The 18623-nt window shown below is 40.0% G+C and overlaps 3 protein-coding genes across 6 annotated transcripts in view; all 3 read right to left on the reverse strand.

Moving 5' to 3' along the window:
• Window positions 1-156: 156 nt before the first annotated feature.
• zmat1 (zinc finger matrin-type 1) lies at window positions 157-6852 on the reverse strand. 3 transcript variants are annotated; one of them, XM_069678187.1, is made up of 7 exons: window positions 6714-6852; window positions 4166-4272; window positions 3993-4076; window positions 3469-3604; window positions 3060-3353; window positions 2277-2367; window positions 157-2112 (listed from the first exon to the last, which is right to left on the reverse strand). In XM_069678187.1, the coding sequence occupies exons 1-7, from the start codon at window positions 6850-6852 to the stop codon at window positions 1152-1154; spliced, it is 1812 nt and encodes a 603-aa protein (XP_069534288.1). In that variant the 3' UTR covers window positions 157-1151. The 3 variants fall into 3 exon arrangements, with proteins under 3 accessions (XP_069534288.1, XP_069534289.1, XP_069534290.1); XM_069678188.1 differs by lacking the exons at window positions 4166-4272; window positions 6714-6852 and having other exon boundaries at window positions 3469-3626; window positions 3993-4069; XM_069678189.1 differs by lacking the exons at window positions 3993-4076; window positions 4166-4272; window positions 6714-6852 and adding an exon at window positions 3774-3846.
• A 1047-nt stretch (window positions 6853-7899) lies between these two features.
• Window positions 7900-8373, reverse strand: gnrh2 (gonadotropin-releasing hormone 2). Its single transcript, XM_069677796.1, has 3 exons — window positions 8239-8373; window positions 8066-8149; window positions 7900-7938 (listed from the first exon to the last, which is right to left on the reverse strand). Exons 1-3 carry the CDS (start codon window positions 8371-8373, stop codon window positions 7900-7902), a joined length of 258 nt encoding a protein of 85 aa, XP_069533897.1.
• Window positions 8374-11425: 3052 nt separating this feature from the next.
• The window catches only part of ptpra (protein tyrosine phosphatase receptor type A), a 28721-nt gene continuing 21523 nt past the window's right edge, over window positions 11426-18623 (reverse strand). Inside the window, exons 15-22 of one of the 2 annotated variants that reach the window (XM_069677705.1) lie at window positions 18365-18514; window positions 18102-18192; window positions 17177-17253; window positions 16888-17022; window positions 16470-16595; window positions 16167-16318; window positions 15658-15793; window positions 11426-14934 (exon numbers count right to left, since the gene is read on the reverse strand). In XM_069677705.1, the coding sequence (XP_069533806.1) occupies window positions 14860-14934; window positions 15658-15793; window positions 16167-16318; window positions 16470-16595; window positions 16888-17022; window positions 17177-17253; window positions 18102-18192; window positions 18365-18514 (942 nt within the window). In that variant the 3' untranslated portion in view covers window positions 11426-14859. Of the gene's footprint in view, window positions 14935-15657; window positions 15794-16166; window positions 16319-16469; window positions 16596-16887; window positions 17023-17176; window positions 17254-18101; window positions 18196-18364; window positions 18515-18623 lie in introns of both variants that reach the window. The other variant, XM_069677703.1, reaches the window with a different exon arrangement.

Consider the following 18623-nt stretch of genomic DNA (forward strand, 5'->3'; position numbering starts at 1 on the left):
CTGGCTTGAGTAGTACTCTCTGTTAAGTTATGCAATGGGGCCTGCAATGGGGCCTGTTTTAAATATCAACTGGGTGAGTTGATATTTAAAGAAAATAACTGAAAAACAGAACCACAAAGTTGTTTTTTAGGAATAAGTTCGCTGTGCCCAAAATGTCTAACAGAGGCTTGTTGGTTATTCAGACTACGTTCAGAAACAATTGAAAACAACTGTATTGTTTAATGTACATCCTTGTGAGTCAACAGGGTGGTTGGAAATTGGAATGATTAAAGAAATTTACTTTGCCTATTTACAGCCACCTTAAGGCACAGTAAACTGCCTATGTTGAATTCCTGCATCTGAACATGAATTATGAAGTCTGTTAAGATCTGTCCCCATTTAAACTTCTGCACCTGTCTGACCCCAAACATTTTATGTGCTGTTTAGTTGTGCAAATACATCCAAAACACACACAGAAAATGTAGTGTAAAATGAGGGCAACGTCTCAGAACTCTCCTGTTTTGTAAATAGTGTCAATGTGCACAGAATTCATTGCATGTTTATCATTTTATGACATCCAATGTGCGCTGAACTTCTCTGATAGCCTTATACCAGCCTTAGTGTCTCAGAGTGACGGCACATAAGACTTCAAAAGAAATGACTACGTTTCTATCATCTATTGGCTTTTATTGGCGTTACTGAAGCTCCAAGAGAAGCTCAACACTGCCAACCACAGGCTGCTGAAGGGATCACAATCTATCATATCCTTGCCAGAAGCACTGACACAAAATAAACATTATTTAACTTATGTGTTCAGAGGTCAAGAGGACATATTGATAATTTCTAATGATATGCAAGAAAATGTGCAAAGAAAGTCCATCAAATTCATTATTTAGTGTCAAAGTGAAAATAACGTTAGAGTTGTGGATATTTGTGAGAACCACCCCCAAATAAAGTGAAACACGAAATGATATATTCCTCACAAACACAGAGTAACTAAAAATGGCTAGCCAGCTAGCGACCTATTGAGTACAACACTTTTGTGCTGTTGGAGCAGATACTGTAAACTGTTTTGTTAACTGCCGTGAACATTATTTTACTGTGCCGTTTTTAGAGCTTTTCAACGCCATCAACGTTTTGCCTAAATGTCAGCTGTTAAACTGAGTCTGAGTTCAACAGCCCAGGATGGAGTCGTCCCACAGCTTCTCCTCCTCTGTCCTAGTGTCTTCTTTCCCTTTTGTTTTTTTCTTCTCTTTCCTGCATTTGGGTTTGGCTGGCTCATCTTGTCCACCATCCCCCTGCTCGACATTCACATCAGTCTTAATATGCACTTCTCTTATTTTTTCTATTTCTTCTGGTATTAATCTGTCCATTAGCCTTTCCCCTCCCTTCGTCTCAAAGTCCTCCTCCTGGGATTTCAGTTCTCGTCTTTCCCGCTTGCCATGATTTTTCTTTTTTTTCCTTCTCCTCTCTTCCTCTGAATCTACAGATTCCCTTCTTCTCCTCTCCTCTGACTCCTTGCCTCTTTCCTTCCTCCGTCGTTTCCTCCTCTTGTCCTCTTTATCTGAGTCCCCATCCCTTGCTCTTCTGTCCTTCTCCCTCCGGGATCTTTTAATCCTCTTCTTTTCTCTGTGCTTATATTCTCTGTCATCACTGTCACTTGTATCACTGCTATAGGAGGAAGAATATGAGGAGGAGTATGAGGATGAGCTATTATACGAGGAGGAACTTGAATGCTTTCTGCGCCTCTTTCTTTTTATAGGAAGACCAGTGAACTGTGCAGAGGCTGAGCCCGGGAAGACTGGATGGGGGGAGTTGTAATGCCAGCCATGGGAAGGCCGGGGAGGGCCATGAAATGGAGGATGCCACCCTTCACCTGGGTTAAAACAACCAAGGCGGGAGTGGTGAGGAGGGTTAGAGGAGGGAGGAAGATTGGGCATTGGATTGTTCAGTTCTATGTTTAATACTTCATCTTCTTCATCCTCCTTTTGTGTTTCACCAGGTGGGAGGACTTGACTGGTCTTGGGTGCGATTCCACGAGCCCTCTGGACCTGAACATAATCTGACAGTTCATCTGCAAATGTGCTGTAGACTTTTTGTTGGGATTTGCAAAGGTCAATGACCTTCTTCTCCCTGGAAAAAAACATAACATTTTTAATTAACTGCTTTAATGAACTTTAATAAGTTCAACAAAAGCAAGTTGAAATGCTGTTTGAAAGAGATTACATTTTAAGAGGTTTATTAATTACATCACGGTGGCGATGAGTCATGGTCTGTCAGAACATTTTAGATCTTACCTAATCTGGTGCTTGTTTCCCTGCATGTGGGCCTGGTACATCTCCACAGAGTTAAATTTCACACTACACATCTGACACGTCAGGGAATTTCCTGTAAATACAAAACAGAACGCACAAGTGGATGAGGAGGGAAAGACAGCCAAGGATAAAAAAAATACATATATAAAAGCAGTCACATCTTTTGCTTCAGTTGTTTTCTTCCAGCGATTCTAACTCACGTCAAAATAACAATATTGTCTTAACAAGATAAAAGTCTCTAATTCAACCCGATTTTACATAGCCTACAACATTAGGTCAAAAATCAACTCCATAACCACATTTAGTTAACATTTGGTAAAACTGCAAACTGACACTAACTGAAACTCTGTTATTTTATCATTCAACAAACCCTCAGATTATAAAGGCTTCCTCTTGCAAACAGCAGTCTGTTGTCAAAAGGTTAAAGCTAACACCTACCTGCTAATCTCCTACCTTCATGCTACCTCTGATGAGATGAAATCTTCATGGCTGACGGATTCGCCGTTTCAAAATCTAGTATTGTATTCTCTTGATTGCTTATGGGTTAGTAACGGGTTGATGTGCTGTTGCCACCTTACTTTAGGCTATTTGTCGCCTTGCATCTGACGTATAATGTGTCTAACACGGACAAATGTGCCACATGAATATTGCCTCTGAAAATACATTCATGTTTTTATGTGCAACTGTACAATTCCACTGTATATCCAGCAGGGTCAAAGCCCTTTGTGTTATACTGCTTTGCTGAGAGGCAGGACCCTTTGTTACCTTGTTGAACATCGTCTCCGAGATCTTTGAGCAGCTCCTGTCTGGCCTGATTCCTGTGGTGTTTGCGTCCATTGTAGTGTTGCAAAGCCATCTGAGGATTGTTGAAGGAAGCAGCACACAGGGCACAGTACTTGTAGGGATCCTTAAGATCAACCTCTGTGCTGGGGGTAGATGTGGTGGCTGCTGGGTCCAGAAGATGCTCCATTTCACCGTCTGCTGCTGATTTCTGCTCTGCATTATCAGGATCTCCAGTCAGACATGGTAAAGTGCTCCCCTCTGTGTATCTGTAAACAACTGCAATAACGATTGATCATTTTTAAGTAACTAGCAACTTAACTTGCACTTAATCTGTAAATGTTAAAAAACTCACATCACTATAATACTTTTCCATCACACAACCCAAACTTGCCTGTAGGCTGAAGTCCTTGTTTACGCAGATTTTTTGAATGGACTTTTCCTTCATAGTGTGATTTTGCCACCACGTGGGAACTAAACACCATGTTACACAGCTCACAGAAATGGTCCTTATTAGTAGTCATGATCCGCTGCAAAAAAATGGGAACAAAACTGACTTCTTATGAGATATCTATGCATCTTCTAGGCACAGTATGTAAAATGATAAGAACAAAATATGGACAACATGAAGATATTTAGACCATCCAAGTTCTACCACTGCTTGTAGTAAGTTCTTAATGTTGCACCAATAATACACACCTAGTTCTTAGGTTTCTTTTCCAGGCACCACTTTCTTATCATATGTTTGTGAGAAGGATATTAGTCGGGCAGTAGACTGATGACCCTTGCACTTCTCACCATTGGATGTTGGCAGCACTACTGTCGATGTAATGACGATGTTACCCCTTATCGTTTTGTATTGCAGATTAATACTGCACCTAAATGCAAAAAGGGTAAAATCTCTAAATGAGTACAAACCTGCAGCCCTGTGAAGTGTTTTTTCATCCTCTCAGCTTTCTTAGCCTGCAGGTACATCTTTAGTTTCTGAGCATGTTTCTTTCCCTGCAGTTGGAAGATAAAGAAGACACATATAAAAAGACCATTAACCAATACCACCGTTTCTAGAGTAGTACCTGGACAGCAGCACACACCTCATAATGGGACAGCCGCTGAGATTCAAAGAGCAGCACAGCCTCACACACGTGGCAGTAGTCTTCAGTGAGGAGCCCCTTCAGCAGCTCATCTTCACTCTTGTCTCCTGTGTGTCAGAATATAGTGTCACCATCAAAATTACACACCATGAATAAAGTGGAAGGTTATTTTAGCATAATGAACACTTCACTGGTAATTAAATCATTGCATTACATTCATTTGGAAATACTTCTGACCAAAGTAAATTGGAAAAACATTTTCTCCAGGTGAGAAAACATTTTTCAAACATATTTCGATTCGATCATTTTCACAAACTTCTATATGATGACAATAAATCACTAAAGCTTTGTTCAAGAGCTTTACTTAAAAAAATCTCACTGTTGCTTTTGTGTCTCCACATTGGTCAGTTTTAATTAATATGGAGAAATTGGTTTGTGTAAAACTAAAAACTTCTATATCAGATGAAGACTCCTGCAACACTTAAAATCATTTGTTTTCTGTAGGCTAGGAATTCTGCACAGTACAAGACAACAGTGATTAATGTTTTTCCTGCAATACATACTGTAAAAACAGTATACATTAAATAGCCAATCTAAGAGGGACTTTATAAATTTTACTCAATTCCACACTTATCCAAGATGCAACCACTTCCTTGGGCTCAATTCAAGCAAGGAAATGCCCTTTGTATAACATACAAAGATATTATGAACCAAAAGGATTTCTTGGGAAGGTGGTGTGATATATTATGTCTATCCAGTTTAACATTTCACAAAATGCCTAAATTGACGTAAAGGTCCCTAATTTAATTATTTTTATTGAACAACAACCCTTTGAGAGTGTTTTTCAGCAATACTTCTTAATGCTTGTAGGATATATATCTATCATAAAAGAAAATCCTGGTTTAAACCTGGACAGCATGCTTGCTACTTCAATGTTTTACAAATATTTTCTACTGCTTTCATGCAACCTTTGAATCTAGGAGGGGATATTTGCTTTGCCCCAACAGCATCAATAAATGTTATCAGGTTCTGCTCATTTTAACTTGAAACACGATAATCTAGCAATACACAAAAATGTGCAACATCCCGAAACAACTGTGTGGATGAGTAGTATTAATAATAGCTCAAATGTTTGGGAAAATACTTAGTCTGTTTTCAAACTGTGATCAAATGACATTTAACCAATCAATAAGACATCCGACAATAGGAACTAGGAAACTAATAGGTAAGTAAATCTTTGTTACAACCTGATGATAAATACCTCATCATAATATAACAATGACGCCATGGGTTGTATGGCAAGCTGTATTGAGCTTAACTGAAAATATGCATCTAAAGCTCAATTACTCAATAAATCAGAAAACAAAAATTGTATTACTGACTTTAAGTGATTTACCTTGTGTGACTTTTTTTAGGTAAAAACTTTTTTGAAACTGCAAATATGTCAATCCTAATCTTTAAGATATGCAGTATATATGTAAAATCAATATTTAATGTTTATTAAAAGGTATAAATTAAAAGTGAAAGACCATTTCATCCCTTTAAAGTGCAAAACTGAGGTTAAGAAGAATAAGATGTTAAAAAATGTTAATGGAATAAGACAATTATACACTATAATTGCATGTGTATGTATTGTCAGTGTATGTATTTTCAAATATTATACTTACCACATCAGTGGCAGTTAACAGGAGAACAGAGGTAGGTGCTCTATCATTAAAGTGTGTGTACAATGTTTAATAGGATTAAGCATTTTCTATTCAAATCATTATAGAACAACTTTATTGCTACTGGTGAGCTGGTCCTCCCAGCAAGGGACAGATGGTCATTCTGAAAATTAAATTATACTTTATTTAAGGTCTAAGGTCCTTTAAACTCACAACCAACCCTGATAATACTTTATCTATCGACAATACATTTTGCATATCGCAAGTGTATTGTGTCATTGCATTGCAGTAAATTGATTCAGACGGACTGACAATGACGCAAGTTAGCTTATATTGCCATAATTAGTTGAATTAACATCTACTGCTAAAATCTTTGGTGTAGTTGTTGACGGCGTAACGTTACATGAGAAAAACGCTTATAAAACAGGTTATACATGTCAAGGTAGGCTAGCTCATACGTCCTATCAACTATCTTGACTTAACCACTAGTATGTGGCTAATGTACATGGTCAATAGACGGCTGGGGTTGGGGACTGAATATGCAGACTCTAGCTAGCAAGACAATTAGCAACTTGCCGTCCGCCCCCGGACATGGGACACGAGTAATCTCTAAACTCTGCAGGAGGGGAAGCGGTAGATGGATAAACGGGTGTTTTGGTGGACGATACCTTTTACGAGTAGTGTGCGCACTGACCGATATAAAAAACATGACCAACAACTGACGTTACAGTTAACGTTAGACAGTCGACATTAGCTTATTTAGCTAAGGAGCTAGCTAGCTCACTCGACTGTTGAGCTGGCTAGCCAGTTAGCTATAAAGCTAACGTTAGCTCGGCAGGTAGGACCCCATTCGGCTGAATTTTCACTTTTTAGACAAAACTCACCTTCAACCTGGGTACTATCTATTTTAGTGTTTATTACTTTGTCAGCATCTGTCACAGAAGCAACGTTGGGGGTACTAGTAGTGATACTTTGATCGTCTGACTCCGCAAGAAGCGAAGTACAGACACTACCGACGTCCATCTTTTTCCCTATCTGTTTAGCGCATGCGCAGTGACGGCGTTTCCCTTGACGCGTTATCCCTCGCTGACAGTTTACAGCCATTTACACTATTATTGCACATATTATTTTAATGTCGTATAATGGTAGTTAGTCTGAATTATACCAAGCTTATAAACTTACTGGTCTAATCTATGTATTTCGTATTTTCTTTACTCCATGTGCTATTGTCCTTAAATCTATTCTTGAATGCTCCTGTGAGGAGTTTTTTTTGCTGGTTATGAAACAGACTGAAATTAATTGGGATTGCTCTATATGACCTACAAAAGCAAACCAGACCATCAGTGACAAGATTGAGTATTTCTATGTAGTTATTTTTAATGCCTGAAGCTGCTGGTAGGGTTAGGTGTCAGATGAAGCGATTAACTGCACGTTGCCTTTGTTTACATTTTTCAGGGCAAACATTTGAAGTGAGTGATACATATGAGTGTTAAAAGAAAGCAGGGTGAGATTTTTGTCAAAAACCACCACTAAAGCATACAAAACAAAATCAGCAAAGAGATAAGCAGAAAGGCTTTGTCTGCAGGGGGAGCCAAATCAACACAAACCGAAAGTTCCTCACAGTAGCTTTAACAGCATGTTATGTTTTCAATAGGCCCACCGGTAGGTGCATATATTCTTGAAAGTTTTTAAAAGCCTCTTTTATTGACGTCCCCTTTAGAAAACCACAATGAAATAGAAACACAAAATACATTGATAAAAGACAAATAATATAACAATTTAAAACAAAAATGTAGAAACTCTGCGTTTTATTTGGCATTGACATTGACATTTTGGACACCAATAAAATGAAAAACAGTTCATATCAAAATAGATATTTTATTGTAGGACATATTTCAACATTTGTTTGCCACAAGTAAGTACCATAGAATGCTTAAAAACAAAATTACTGACAAATATAACAAATAGACTTGATGAGATCAGAGGAGCAACATAAAGTTTTTTCACATCACGACAAGGACACTGAAGAAGAGGGTCCAAGGGTAGAAAAGCAGTTGAGGGTGGAAAGTGTCACTTCCTTTTCTGGAGCTCTCTGGCTAAGGCATCTAGCTGCAAAGGGTGACACAACACAAAATAAGAGTGATACACACTATATTCAATTAACTTTATACTTTATATTTCATCTGTTTACATCATGCATCTACGCAGCATTTTACAGGTTGGCATTAGCACTTACAAGAATGTTTTTTAGGATACTCCTCCTCTGGGGTCTCAAGTAGCTGCATTCTCCAGCCTCGCACAGCTTAATCTCCTCTGAAATCTGAATAACAGAGTATTAAAGAAAGAGGAGATGAGTATTTATTCTCGACAGGAAAATACGCTCACTGACACACAAACACTGATCCTTACCTCTGACGTGCTGAAAGAGTCCAGCTCCCTTTTGCCTCCAGGGTACCAACCGTGGGACCAGTGCTGGGCGTCGGACAGCTGGGCCCCCACACATAGAAGCAGCCCGAGCAGCAAAACCAACCGAGACGCACACATTGTATTCTCACCTGATGGCAAAGTTTGACACTCCATTAGCTCTGACTATAAGAGGCTAACATCTTTAATCATGTGTTATCTCACTTTGAAAATCTAAAAAAGAACATTGAAATATTAATCTAAGTTGCAACATGAATATGTTTCCATAATATCAAGACACAGGCTAAGTCACAATAATGCTAACAGTCAACATTTTTGGGCTAAATGATTTTGCTCCAATAAAAAAAAAAAATATATATATTTTTTTTTTTCTCATTTGAATGTAGTAAAAATGAAAAACGCTTCCTTGCAATCAATCAGCTATACACATCATTGCATCTGGAACTTAAACAGACTTTTCCCCCTGATGTGATAGTGAAAGGCAAAACATAGAGTTTCAAGGCCTAACTTTAATCCACTAAAACAAAAACAAAGAAAAACTTCCATTAAACCTCACCTTAAATACTTATTCTCATATCCACCATGCCTATTTTTAGAGTTAATTATAAGTTGTAAAAGTTTAAATAGGGATCCTTACCTTAGTCTGAACTTTTTATCACTACAGGTGTCCCTCAGCGTCCTGCCAGAAGCTCACTCTGCCTACTCTTCAGTCGGTCAGATTCTGAAGTTATCTCACACTTTCACAAGTGTTTTACTGTAGAGATTCTCTTCAGCCTCATCCTCCTCCTCAATATATGTACCAGTCTACAAGGCCCCCCTCCCAAGAGACATTTCCATTATCATTCCCTGATTGCCCCGCCCATCTCTGACCCCTTTGGTCCCTCTGTTCCCAGCGGTGAAATGAGGGGTCCCTGGGGACAAAAGGTCCAGGAGACATGGCCAATTCCAATTATCACCTGCAAACACTTCTGACACCCCTGGGATGCTCATCACCCATATCCGCCTGTAAATACTGCCACCATCATGTATTCGTTTTTTAAGTACAGGACAAAGAAATTGACAATATCTCAAAAGTGGTCCTCACTGCATATATTCTAAAGTGTGAAACTTAAAAGTAAATCAAATGTGCACACAAGAGAAGCTTTATATAGCATCTTAAATGTGTCAATAAGTTCTACAGGTTCTGGATCCTGTGATCTTTGACTAACAGTATTTAACCATATTTCTCAAATCAAACATTACTTTCTTGTCAAAGGGTAAAACTCAATACTTTCCATTTCCTCTCCTTGCACCTGTTACGAATACAGTGACCCTTCTCGCAGCCCCCCTCTGACCCCTCTGACCCCTCAGTCAGGGGAAACACAGGGTCAACCGATGGCAAGCGGAACAAACACAGGCCACCGAAGACATCCCTCTCAATTAAAGGAGGAGAGGTGTTTCCTTTTTCGGAGGTTAGGATGCAGAACCAGTTCTTATTCAGGAAGTGACTAACAGTGTGACGTGCTGCTGTTGACTCAGACGCAGGACTGTTTGGTGAAGGGGATTGGCTGGAGAAAGATGACGGCACAGATGAGACGCAATCACTGCTCTCAGACTCATCCTTTTCAAAACTGTTCATTTGCCCCAGCACACACTCAAAGGATGCAAACAATAAAGTCATGCAAATAGTGCAACCTGTGTAGCTTTAATATATTCTTTGGATCTTACCATCAGTATACCTTTATTTGATTTTTTGCAGCATTGATTTAAATGAACATATCAACATTTTTCCTGATCATTCGTCATTCCATTTTAAAGGTACATTCCACCAATTTACATTTGCCCTTCTCTAAAATTCTTCGTAAAAAAGTAGTGCCGTTGGATCATGTAGGCCATTGAGATCTGGAAACGGGCCCAAAGGACACTGAACCGGGATGAGAGGGCATATACTGTATGTTCTCAAGAAGCGATCGGACAGCAGCAGGCGTCAAATCTGACAGGATGCTCAAATCTGCATAAACAACAGCTGATAAGACATGTCACAGGAACATCGCGTGACTTTTCAGAGGAAGACTGCAGGAAGACAGCAAAACATGTCATGGTACCTTGCTACCTGATCACTTGAAATTTGCTGCAAACTTCACCACTTTTAAGAGAGCTACCAAATCCCAGATTATTCAACAACAAACCTGCACTCATGTCTAGCTTTGAAATGTAATGTTTTTAATGTGTGCTTAATCGTATTGTAATTGTAATTGTTTACTAACCTCTCAGTTTCTTACAAGCCCTTCTAGGGACGGGTGTTGTAAACTAGCAAGAAGGTATTTCTCATCAGTGTCAGTGAGTTGCTAAAATGCCGCTTTTCTCGAACAAAGTACAGAAAACGGAATAATTCCAGGTTTATTCAATCATAAAATTGCCTTAAACTAACATTTTTATCCCAAAATAAGGGCTTCAAACACTTGGTGATGGTACACTGACTTGTTATAGGGAGAATGACCCTTTCATCCCCACTCCCTGCCCTGCCTGTCTTTTCTTGCACCATGCAGCACAAGTTTCCCTGTAAGAAGTGAAAGTTTTACAGCACAGCTTTCTGGCAGAAAGCCCTGCAGAAACTCTTACCGATACTGGTCTTAGCTCGGTATTCTCAACACAGACATCATGTCAGAGGTAGGGAAGTTAAGAGGAAAAAGAGGAAAATGGAGAGTGGCCGAGCAAGAGGCCAAGATAAAATCTCAGACTGGTCTAATTACCTGTTGGCGAGACAGTGACGCGATGCCCGAAACTTCAGGGGTAATAATGTTGCTTTAATGGAAATATAATGTGTCCTTAAAGGGGATTCCAGGTTTCGCTGTCCACACAAACATTTCAACAGTAAGCCTAAATGATTCCCTGATTAATTATTCAATGGTGCAAAAAGCACATTAATATTTGATGGGGGGGTCAAAGGTTAAACACAGATTGAAAACCCTTCATGAGCAACACTCAGAGGGACTGCCTGATCCATACATCACGTGAACGATTGGCAATTATTTTGCAGCACTGTACCATTAGTCTTCATTGAGCAGTGAGCTGTAATGAGCATCAGGTTGTTCAGACCTGAAATGAACATTTAAAATGTTTGACACACGTGACCTAACATTACGTCTAGAGACATAATAAATACGGACAAATGATAAAATCTCAAGCACTTTATTAGGTTTGAACAGTATCTTGCTTAGAAAGGCCATTTGGCATTATATAATTATATATAATTTTATCATATATATAATTATATATACATATATTCAAATGTTGAATAACAAAACACTAGAAACAAACATTGGCAAATTAAAAAATAGGATTTGCTTAAGACAGTTATACCTAATTAAAAATGGCCAAAACAAAACAGCTCTAATACATTTCAAAATGGTCCCGATACAGTTCAATATACATCTTTTAAAAAGGAAAAAAAAGGGGGAGAAGAAAATAAAATAAGCAAGGCAGCAGACAGGAATGAAATATAAATAACCTTACATTATGTACAAGAGGGAGTGGGCAGTGTCCACTGGGAGAAAATGGTTCAAGGACAAAGTAAAACTGGAAAAGGAAGCAATAGGTGGACAGGTGTTAGTGGATAGGAGACAGAAAGGACATATAAAAAGGTGGAGAGGAGAGGAGTGGAGTTGGACGCTCTAGAAATAGAGAGGTCTTCATTTTTGGGGCATTCAAAATGCTCAACTGGGGCAGGAAGAAAGGAACTTAAAACAGGGACGACTGATTTCACTTGGTGATAAAGCTAAAGGGGGAATTCATGAATTTTGTCGCACATTTGGGCACCCACAACCGATTACTAGTCATGGAGCCCCTCGTTTAAGTGATATGGAATGAAATGAAGCTGTCAACTCTATCTAAAAAGTGAGCTCACTCTTAGTTTGATCTGCACAATCGAGGGGTCTACATGTCTGCGACTCGAGGGAATGTAAAAGGAAGGATGATAGACCTAGTGTTGATTTTGGCCCTGTTGATTCGTCATGCAAAGAGGTTTGTCATCGGTCTGCAAGGTGATAGTTGAGAAAGGTAATGCAGGATGGGAAAATGCTCTTGGATGACAATGATTCCACAACATTAGCTTTTTTAAACCTACCAGTGAGGCACTTTTCTAAGTTCACTATGGGTTGGCACAGTGTCACGTTTTGCGGTGAGACAAAAGGATCACATGATCCAAACACACACAATAAACCTGTCATTGAAGCACAGACAGAAGCATCTCCTCCTCTAATAAGTACAGACCCAATAAGTGACAAAGTAAGTAAATGAAGAACACAATGGCACCTAAACTAATAGTGCGGGCACTTGTGACGCTTTGGAACGAAAGAAGACCTGAAATGACGATGAAGATGCACAAACAGTGATCGGTTTCAGTGACTGGTCAATTCAAATATCTGCTACTTTAAGTCCCCGCGGGGGGCCTTACAGAGGGCTCAACCCGGGGCTTTGAAACCTGAAAGAGCTTCTCAAGAGTTTAAATATAGATTTTGAATATATTCTGATATCAAAGGCCATTTCATCATTTTGACCTCATTTGGTTGGGTATTTTTAAGGGCTTTGATTTTGGTGCAAATAGTGCATGAGTGTTCAAACAATCAACATTGACGCAGCATTTACCTTTCCTGAAATACCAGCATGTTCTTTTAATGGCGTCCGCTATCAATAAGTTAAAAATTGATTGTGCTCCTTCTTCTAATAAAAGTAATTACATGTGGGAGTGTTGGCGTTAAGTGAGTAATGTACACTAACAGGACTGTTTTCAGTTAAAATAAGATAGCTTCGAAAATAAGTATTCCTTATAACATGGCGTTAAAATCTTAATCAGGGTGAGATCAAACTTTTAAACATGATTTGTTTGCTGAATTTGTTCAATTTTGAAATTCAAACAATCCTGGCATCGCTCATTTCCTGAGCTGAAAACAGGACTGACCTGAAGCCCCGCGGTTAACGGACATTATTCATCTTTCATTACAATCAAAAAGGGCACGGCCTCATTTGTGACCTCACCTTATAAAAAAACCATGTAGTTCAAGTCTGAATGTCTCAAAGGACAGCCGAAAAAAAAAAAGAATCATAGCACACATTGCATGGCACACCTCCACTATTAGAGTAACAATGTATCCATTCTTTAGGACTATGTTAGCAACAGCATTCGAATAAAAGAAAACATTCTTCAGTATCAGTGTTCAGAGAGGGAAATCAAAGGGGATCATTCTGTAAGAGTGGCAGCACAGCGTAGCGATGTGAGGCCGATGTGTATAAAAAAAGAAATGACAGTTAATTCAGGCAAGGAAACCCATACAGGAAGAAATACTCGATACAATCTATAAGAAATACTGACGTGTGTCTGTAAACAAGAAAAGAAATATGCTGGGTATATAACATTTGTTTGATGCAATAATGGAGCAAGTCCTGATTGTGTTGTTTGGCTTGTTGATACTGTAACAGACCAGATTTTGCGTAAAAGCTTGACCAATTTCTCCATTTCCCTAAATTTATATACGGAGTAGGGTGCAAAAATAGTTTGTGAAAGTAAGACAACAATATAATTTTCTTCCATAATCCAGGACTTTGTTGGCTACAGATGCTTAGAGAGTAAATAGGTTTGTTGTTCTGGATGTCTAAACACGGTTGGCAGAGTGTCTCAGACTCCAGTGAGTGAAGGACTTTGGCACTCGACAGACAGCAGACAGTGGTGTCAGAAACACGGTGTAGTCTCTGCCAGCTTCTGCTTCAGTTTTAACAGACACACACTCACGCCGATGCTCCGGAAAAACGAATAGCTCCTGGTATTTAGCGTGTGTTCATGTGTGCGCGTCAACCTGAGTCAATGAGCTACATCACAGCGATTCTGATCTCCAATAGTGAGTGACCTTTTGAGCCCCCTGACACCCGAAACGTACAATGGAGAAGCTGTAATTGGCTCAATTTTTGGGATTAAATCTGTATCAGGAAATCGGCTCTGCTTGAGTTTGTCCAGGATTTGTCTGTGAACGTTGATGCTACAGCGTGGCTCGAGCAAAGCCAAACATGTTTCAAAGTGTCCCTCCCTAAAAAGTAAAAAAAAAAGTAAAATCCAAACATCATTACCATGACTCTGGATCTTTTTTACACTAGCCTCCAAAGCATTAGATTTATATTCATATATATTTATATATTTATATGTATATACCAATAAAATACATTACAGGTGCCACCCGAAAATGCAGCCAAACTCAAAACTGTGTCTGAAACCAAAGTAATAAGATGCAACACAGTAAGTATATATACATGTTGGGGGGTGGGGGAGAGATGGGGAGCAAATAGGGGTGAAGGGCTGTATTAACAAGACCAATATTACAAAATATTCAAGAAGGCATCTCAGTTATTTTCTCCGTCCGACTGCGCTGCCCTGTCCTCCTCCGGGCCGAGGCCTCTGTTCCCTTTTCCTTCGGGCAGTTCGTCTCATCCACAGATCACGCTGTTGTGAGTCTTTCTTTTTAAAAAATCCATCAGATGGAAATATGCAGCTTCCTGCGTGGTAATGTGTGTGTTTCTGTGTGTGTTCTGGTGCGTGTATGAAGTGTGTCTGGACATCCATACGTCCACGGCAGGTCCCTACTTGAAGTTGGCGTAGTCAGAAAAGGCATCGATGTACTCCTGGACCACTTTGTAGCAGAACTCGTACTGCTCCTGAGGAGGGGGAGAGGATGGGAGACACAGCCATGTCAGGAGGACGCTTACATTTTGTGAAATCACTCAGCTGCAGTTTGAGTTTTGTTCCTTAAACCATTTTTTATCTACATGTCAAACACAGAAGAATAATATAAAATCTTCATTTATATCTCTAAAAGGAGTAGGTCACATTTCTTTGGGTAATAGTTTTTTTTCTTCTCTGTCCTGCCAAGATTTAGATGAGAGGATCCATAACACTCTCGTATCTTTTATGTTAAATAAAAGTTATACAGCTAGAGAGCTTAGCTTAGCATAACGACTGGAAACAGGGGTAAACAGCTGGACTGGTTCTAATCAAATTAAACAAATCCAGAAACTCTAAAGCTCATTAATTTACTTTGGGTTATAAATCAGACTATAACTTGACCAATAACTTCCCCCTTGTTGCCTGGAAACAGGTCTTGGACAAGAAATAGTCCAACTTATATATATAAGTGGTATGTTGATTTTGTTATCCTCTGTCAGAACTGGACCAGTTGCTTCCAGTCTTTATGCTAAGCTAACCTGCTGTGTGATAAGTGAGTGTATTTTCTAAAATCTGGATCTATTACTTTAACCCTGCAAACACACTCTTAGGCTTTGGAATCAAGTGTTTGAATCTATAGGTTCAATGGTTAAAAACTGTACAAAGAACTGAATAATTAATAGTAATTTCCTATAAAAGGTTCAATGGCCCCTCACCAGTGTCTGCACCATGTGTGGTCTCTGCAGTCTGAGGCTCTTGACTGTCTGGAAGACATCCAGGATGCCCTCTGCTTTCACCCTCTCCAGGACCGTACTCAACGCACAGAATGTCCCCGTCCGGCCAGCACCAGCACTGTACACGCACACACACACACGGGAAAAAAATTAACTTCAATACACACACAGCAGTAAGCGTTACAAAAAGTAAAACGCACAGACGCTTTGCTGTGAGTGCACATGCTAAAAAAAGGAGCACAGCAACATTTCTGTCTGCAGTTAAAATGTCACAAGGAAGAAGAGAACAATTCTTCTGAGCTGTTTTTTCCTGTGATTTAATAGCTGCAACTACTTCCCAGACACACACAAGCATACATGGCTGCCAGATGCATTTCCGTCTACAGAAGTATTACAAACAATCAACATCATTATCTTATTATTTTTCCACTTGTACATACAGGTTACAGCAACATACTGAGTACACATGGTTGAGTATGTGTGTGTCTAACCTGCAGTGCACTGTGATGGGGTGGTTGCCCGACTGCTGCTGCTGTTTCTGCACTGCAGCAATTATGTTGATCATGCCTTTACCGTCGGTGGGGATTCCCACCTCTGGCCAGCCGTGGAAATGGAACTGACGCACTGCTCGGGCCTTGTTCTCCTGGAAGAAGAAGAGTATGCCTTCAATGTAGTATTGAAAATATGGGATATAAACAGTAAAGCACAATATTAACTTATAATAGTTTTGACTGTAAGACTCTTTTGTGCGTTTGCATTTAACTATCTGCATGTTTCACGGAGTCCTTTCTTACCCTGTTGTTGGTGACCAGGAGGTCACGCACCGTGTAGCTCTCACTCTCCTCCTCCCTTTTTATCTCGATGGAGATGTCCCCGTGGACCACCGCTCCATCACTGGGCCAGTACTGAGCACACTTTTCCTGCAGCAGCCAGAATGGTGATGGTCAAATTACCCCGCTAATCGACATGCTAAATTCTGAATATTCATGTAAAGCCAAAATGTCTAAAGCTTTTAAATAATCTACAAGGAGCTTTCTTATTTCACCAGATGTCTACAGAGTTCCGCTCAGATTATTACGATGTTAAACTAGCCCTGTGGCATCACGTTAGCATTGAGTAAATCATCTCTTATCAATATTCTATTTTAGCCACTTATTGACCCGACATCTAACACTAGTGGTTGCATCTGCACACATCCACACAGACACACACCTGCCCTCTCTCCTCCAGCTCAGTGAGCATGACGATGGAGCAGCTTCTCCACTCCCAAATCATCCTCCAGAAGTCCTCGATGGTGTGCTGCAGGGGGCCCTGGCTCGCCATGTACGAGTCCTTCTGACGGTAACCCTGAAAGCAGACAGAGGAAATGAAGTGATGTCCATAGAGGAGGAAAAAATAGATGAATGAAGGACTGCTAGGAGGGAGAAAGGAGGACTTGATCGATTGCTTGCATCAATGAAATGAAATGATCCACTCTGTTCGAGGGGGCTTTTACACTCACATCGATGAATGAGGCATTGACGTAGTCTGTGTTCTCCTCTCCTCGTTTGACTGGAATGATCACTCTGTTGAACTCATCTGTAAGAGGGAAGGAGAAACATGCACAATAATAATGTTTAAAACTACAGCTCACATTTATAACTCACAATTATCTATCAATTAACTTTTTTTAAAACAACTAAAATATCTAAATCTCACAATGTTTTTTTAATAATGGAAAATGTGAATTCAAAGCTCCTGTGAGGAACTTCAGGTTTGTGTTGAAAATGTTTGCCCTGGAAAATGTAAACAAAGGTAGCGTGCAGTTAATCACTTTGTCTGACACCTATTCCACGCCAGCAGTTTCAGGCAAGTCAAAACCTAGTATGAGGCTGACCGCATCAGGTCAATGTGCGCTTTTGTAGGCAATGTGTTACAAGGACTGTCCTAATAAGGCCGATGAAAACGTGTTTGAAAGCAGGTGTGCACTGCGGACATAGGTGAGGACAGCGGCCGAGCAGCGGAGGAGCAGCCCCGCCTACTCCCTGAACAAAGTATCCAGAGCCGTATAGACAGAGAGTCGCCTCAGTGCAGGTCCAATATGCTTCATGATCCGCCATTGCGATGTCGCAACTCTCTCTCTCTCTCTCTCTCTCTACGGCTCTGAAAGTACGGTCACTCACTCAGTCAGTCAGTTACTCAGTTACTCAGTCTGTCACATACAGACCCGTGTGTAGGGCCGACCCCAGAGGTCGGCCAAAAATAACTACATAGAAATCATCATTCTTCGCTGATGGTCTGGTTTACTTTTGTAGGTCATAAGGAGTAATCAGAATTAATTTTTTAACATAAAAACTGACTGGTAAGAAATATATTGTCAGACAAAAAGTAAGCACGATTTAAGATGTTTCATTTGACTGAAATTTGACTTTTCGCCGTGAACTCACATGGAATGATCTGTAGGACTCTGTTCTTCTTCATGTTGGCGGGCAGGTTGCCTGTCCTCATCTTGTCATTCTGAATCTTAATGGATGTCAGCTTCTAGAAACAACGAGATGATTATTAAAGACTTGGGACTCTTTTGGTTAAAATATGTCATTGAAACGTTTACTTCAATTGTTCTCACGTTACTGGTTAAGTTGCAGAGGACTGATAACTGAGGAGTCAAAGAGTGGAATTTGTCTCTTTAGAACACAGCATCTTTACAAACCTTGAACTCAGCCTCCAGACCACTGCAGCCTGCTCCAGGTGAGGGGGCGTAGAGTTTGGCCAGGTGGGACTCCAGAGAGGTCACCTCCAGCTCTGTGTCTCCGTACAGGTAGTGCTCTAACAACGCCTGGAAGATGAACACGTACTGCATCTGTGGGGCAGCGAGAAGGAGGGGAAGTATGAGTGCAAGTAAAGACGTCATTGCACTGAACACACTGCATCATGGGAGAGACAGAGCTCATGTTAATAGAAACTGTGAT

The sequence above is a fragment of the Semicossyphus pulcher genome, unplaced genomic scaffold (assembly GCF_022749685.1).
Source record: "Semicossyphus pulcher isolate SPU_LCO1_2020_fin unplaced genomic scaffold, fSemPul1.0.p SCAF_3, whole genome shotgun sequence".
NCBI lineage: Eukaryota > Metazoa > Chordata > Actinopteri > Labriformes > Labridae > Semicossyphus > Semicossyphus pulcher.